This window comes from Callorhinus ursinus, unplaced genomic scaffold (genome assembly GCF_003265705.2).
Source record: "Callorhinus ursinus isolate GAN/ISIS: 27379988/994484 unplaced genomic scaffold, GSC_fseal_2.0 scaffold123, whole genome shotgun sequence".
NCBI lineage: Eukaryota > Metazoa > Chordata > Mammalia > Carnivora > Otariidae > Callorhinus > Callorhinus ursinus.
In genome coordinates this window covers 325,008-329,686 of record NW_027397185.1, presented here as the reverse complement: position 1 = coordinate 329,686, position 4,679 = coordinate 325,008, and the positions used below count along the sequence as shown (strand labels likewise).

Here is a 4,679-nt window from a genome sequence, read left to right as displayed (position 1 = left end):
CGTTATATCTTGTATTCTCAACAAGAGCATTTTTTTAAGATATTATGCTGTTTTGGTTTGTACCCATAAATCTAATATAGAGTCTTATGCATCCATAATAAATATGCTTATTTCTAGCCAATGGAGGGGAAGTTTCTTATAGAAGAAAACTCAAACTTTAGGAAAAAAAAGCATCTCCTAAAGTCACAGGGAGAAGAGGGTAATTCCATTCATTTTTGGAATTTTTAAAAAAGTTACATAACATTTATGGAATTTAAATATATGGAGACAACCTCACACCAGTCAGAATGGCTAAAATTAACCACTCAGGTAATAATAGATGTAGGAGAGGTTGTGGAGAAAGGGGAACCTTCCTACACTGTTGGTGGGAATGCAAGCTGGTACAGACACTCTGGAAAACAGTGTGGAGGTGCCTCAAGATGTTAAAAATAGAGCTACCCTATGACCCAGCAATTGCACTCCTGGGTATTTACCCCAAAGATACAGATGTAGTGAAAAGAAGGGCACATGCACCCCAGTGTTTATAGCAGCAATGTCCACAATAGCCAAACTGTGGAAAGAGCCGAGATGCCCTTCAACAGATGAATAGATAAAGATGTGGTTCATATATACAATGGAATATTATGCAACCATCAAAAAAATGAAGTCTTGCCATTTGCAATGACATGGATGGAGCTAAAAGGTACTATGCTAAGTGAAATAAGTCAGTCAGAGAAAGACAATTATCATATGATCTCACTCATATGTGGAATTTAAGAACCAAAACAGAGGATCATAGGGGAAAAGAGGAAAAAATAAAACAAGACGAAATCAGAGAGGGAGACAAACCATAAGAGACTCTTAATCATAGGAAACAAACTGAGGGCTGCCTGAGGGGCGGGGGTAACTGGGTGATGGGTATTGAGGACGGCATGTGATGTAATGAGCATTGGATATTATATAAGGCTGATGGATCACAGGCCAGTACCTCTGAAACCAATAATACATTGTATGTTAATAACTGAATTTAAATTTAAAAATATAAACAAAAAATAAAAAAATAAATATATGGAGACAAACATAAATTTATTACAAGTAATATCAGATTATGATTCAGTCTCACATTATGTACCCTTAGGACTAATGAAAATGGAAGAGGGAAGATTGGAAAGAGACAAATGGGAGAAAAATAAGAAAAAAGAGGAAGACGAAACAGGGCAAGAATTAGGAAAGTAGAAATGACATAATTTGACAAATACTTATTGAACACCAATTCTGTTTAAACGACTCCTAAAACCATATGGCCCCTGAGAACAAAGGCTACTGGGAGAGGTGGGGTTTTCGGTACCATGACCACACAGAAGGTGAAACGTTAGGATGGGGACTCGGGGGGCTCTCGAATCTCTCAAAACACCTGTGCTGTTTGGGTGTCGACTCCTTCGGCACACAACACGCTCGCCCAGGCTTCTGTCACCCATGGAGACTAACACGTCTCAGAGCCTCGTCTCCTGCAGAACCTCCAGGTCCTTGACAGGAGGCTCCTCAGAGCTCCTTTCGCATTCTTATTCCTCAGGGTGTAGATGAAGGGGTTGAGGGTGGGGGTGATTATGGAATAGAAGAGGGAGATAAACTTGCCCTGCTCTTGGCAGTAGCTGGAAGGGGGCTGCAGGTACATATAGATGGCAGGCAGGTAGAAGAGGGAGACCACCCCAAGGTGGGAGGAACAGGTCCCAAAGGCTTTGTGCCTTCCCCTGGAGGACTGGATCCTGAGCACCGTGCGGGCAATGAAGCCGTAGGAGAGAAGGATGAGAGCTAGGGGCACCAGCACAAAGAAGGCCACCAGTGCAGACAGCGTGGCATCGTTCACGGCGGTGTCTGCACACGACAGCTTGATCATGGCTGGCACCTCACAGAAGAAGTTGTTCAGCACCTGCCGCCCACAGAAACGCAACTGCACCGTCAGCACCACCTGAACTAGGGAGTTACCGAAGCCACTGAGCCAGGCCACAGCCACGAGCTGCTGGCTGAGAGGGCGGGGCATGATAACGGCATATCGGAGGGGCTCACAGATGGCCACGTAGCGGTCCAGGGCCATGGCAGCCAAGAGGATGCACTCGGTGCACCCCAGCCAGTGGAAAATGGCGCACTGCACCATGCAGCCACTGTAGCTGATGGTCTTCCTGGAGCTGCCCATGTTGACCAGCATCTGTGGGACTGTGGTGGTGGTGTAGCAGAGGTCCAGGAAGGAGAGGTGGCTGAGAAAGATGTACATGGGGCTGTGGAGCCGGGGATCCAGCCAGGACACCAGGATGATGGCGATGTTCCCCAACATGGCCAGAATGTAGGACACCAGGAGGACCACAAAGAGGGGGAGTTCCAGCCATGGCCTGTCAGAAACACCTAGAAGGATGAATTCCTGAGGGGGATCCCCCAAGAAGCTCTGGTTGTCACCTCTCATGCTGAGGCATTCTCTGGAGCCTGTGATAAGTCAAAGGGAATGAAACCTGAGAGCAGGAATTAGTTGGCTTCCTCATGGCTGTGCCTGAGCTTTCCTAAAGAGTTGCATCCGGTCTTACCTCTGTGGAGACCCCGAGATGTGGGGGAGTCAGAACCAGGAGGCAGAGCAGCTGTCCATGTGTTTTGCTCTGCCTCATGCTCTGTGACCTTGACTATGCCATTTAATCTTTCTGAACTTTGATTTCTGCATCTGCCACGTGGGGAGAAAATACTTGCAAAGTTCTGGGGATGATAGAGCAGCATGATGTTTGTGAAAGCATATCAAAAATAAATAAGAATTTTCTTCCGGTTTGGTCAAAGTCTGCTATATGCCCCATCACCGTTACAACATTTGGTTTCTCTCTACACACTCACTGGCAGGGAATTGACCACTTTCTTTGGCTTTCTGGCTTTGCCTTTTGGAAGTGAGTGGTAGGAGGGAGGTGAGAAATGGCATCAAGCAAGATAGAAGCACACTCGACTCACCTGCTAAGGCTTACATCTGGCTCTGTCACCATGAAGAGGTGCTCTTTGGCTTTCTGCACATGCTGGTCTCTCTCCTAAGGCCATTCACATACAGGCAGCACTATCACGCACTTTGCAGGAAAAAAAAAAGTACAATCCAAGAACCTGAGACCCTGGAGTGAAGGAGCTAAGTCACTCTGGCAGTTGATTTGGTCATGGCACCCAGTAAGATCCAAGAACATAGGGTTTTGAGCATCAGGAGAAAGATCCAGAATGTGTAAGAACCACAGCCCCTGGAGTTGTCTCTGAAGGATCAGATTGCCTCTGGAGCTAACATTTACCAGGCGGTTTGAGTGACATCTAGGTTTCCTGCACAAATTTGTTGCCAAGCAGCTGTTTCCTTTTGTAATCAGAAAACACAGCTGATTTGATTTTTGGATTCTGCAGCTTCTAGAAAGCAACTGGGTTGCCACCTGCTGATTCATGGGTGTCTTCCACTGAGGTCCATCAGCCCCCACCTCCTACTCTTCCCAGGACTGCAAACCCTCAAGTTCATGACAGCAATGATAGAATGCATGAGAGGACTGAGAAGGAATTAAATCCCGTGCGCAGGTAATTTATGGAGGATTCATTCTTAGTTCCTCATTTGGTGCTTTATGCATCAACTATAAAGTCATGGAGATTACTCAGTGCTGTGGCAATAAACAAGTGTTGTCCTCCCCTCCAAGTCCTGCATTCTTAAGAACCCTGGTATTACTTGAAAACAGCTCCAACTCTGGGGGTTCAATGGATACCTAAGTGCAAACTATTTTCTCCCTCTGTTGTTTCAAAACTACATACTTTTTCTAATATTCTTGTGGAACGCCCAGTTGTTACATTTCTTCCCACTGTTCTGTGGAAACTACTTGGGTGACTCTTAGAGAATGCAGTTATTTTATCTCTAATGGGAGCTCAGGACACATTTTCAATTCAGTGAGCTGGGAGGGGCAAAATTGGGCTTGTCCAACTTTCAAGGTGAGAAGTAATCACACCATTTCCCTTTCTTAGGTTTCTGGTTCCAAAGTTTCTTCTCAGAGTCTACACTGGACAAGAAAGGGAAATGTTGCAGGGTTAGTGAGGAAAGATATAAAAGGATGGAAGAACTAAGAAAGATAGAGGGTAGGTATGGGTCACAGTAAGGAATGCAAATTATGACACACTCCCTATGAGCCAGACGCTGGGAATATTTGGTGCTTTCAGGACTCAGTAAGGGGGATGTTTCTACCCCCATCTTGCTGTTGGGGAGAGTGGCTTGGGGAAGATGACTGGTCTACTGTAGACTACTACTTACATAGCCGCGCATGGTAAAGCCAAGACCAAAAGCTAAGCTCTTGCTCTTAACCATTATTCTCTTTAGTACTTTGCTTTTAATAAAGCAGGAACAGCATGCACGCACATCACTGAGACAGAAGAGAATGACAGAAACAGGAGAGTAATGTCACCCAGGAGAAAAGGGGATTGAAGAGGAGACACTGAGATTTCCAGTTCAGTATACCCGGCGTACATGGGCGCGCGCGCACACCCACACACACACACACACACCCACACACACACTGGTGGACTGCAGAGCGGGACACCAGCTCAACATGACCTTTCTCACTCTGCATCGGATGCCTTGTGGTTGCACTCTGTCCACTTTGGAACTGCTTCGGATCCAGCCTCTGAACTCCTTCCTATCACCCAGATAGAGGTGTTCCCCC

The 4,679-nt window shown here is 46.1% G+C and overlaps 1 protein-coding gene across 1 annotated transcript; it reads right to left on the bottom strand.

Moving 5' to 3' along the window:
* Window positions 1–1,462: 1,462 nt before the first annotated feature.
* OR2B11 (olfactory receptor family 2 subfamily B member 11) lies at window positions 1,463–2,437 on the bottom strand. The gene has a single exon (XM_025860108.1). The coding sequence runs from the start codon at window positions 2,435–2,437 to the stop codon at window positions 1,463–1,465; it is 975 nt and encodes a 324-aa protein (XP_025715893.1).
* Window positions 2,438–4,679: the final 2,242 nt, after the last annotated feature.

What these genes read in the sequence shown, in the direction of transcription:
- OR2B11 (XM_025860108.1), bottom strand. Translation starts at nt 2,437, where the DNA reads ATGAGAGGTGACAACCAGAGCTTCTTGGGGGATCCCCCTCAGGAATTC.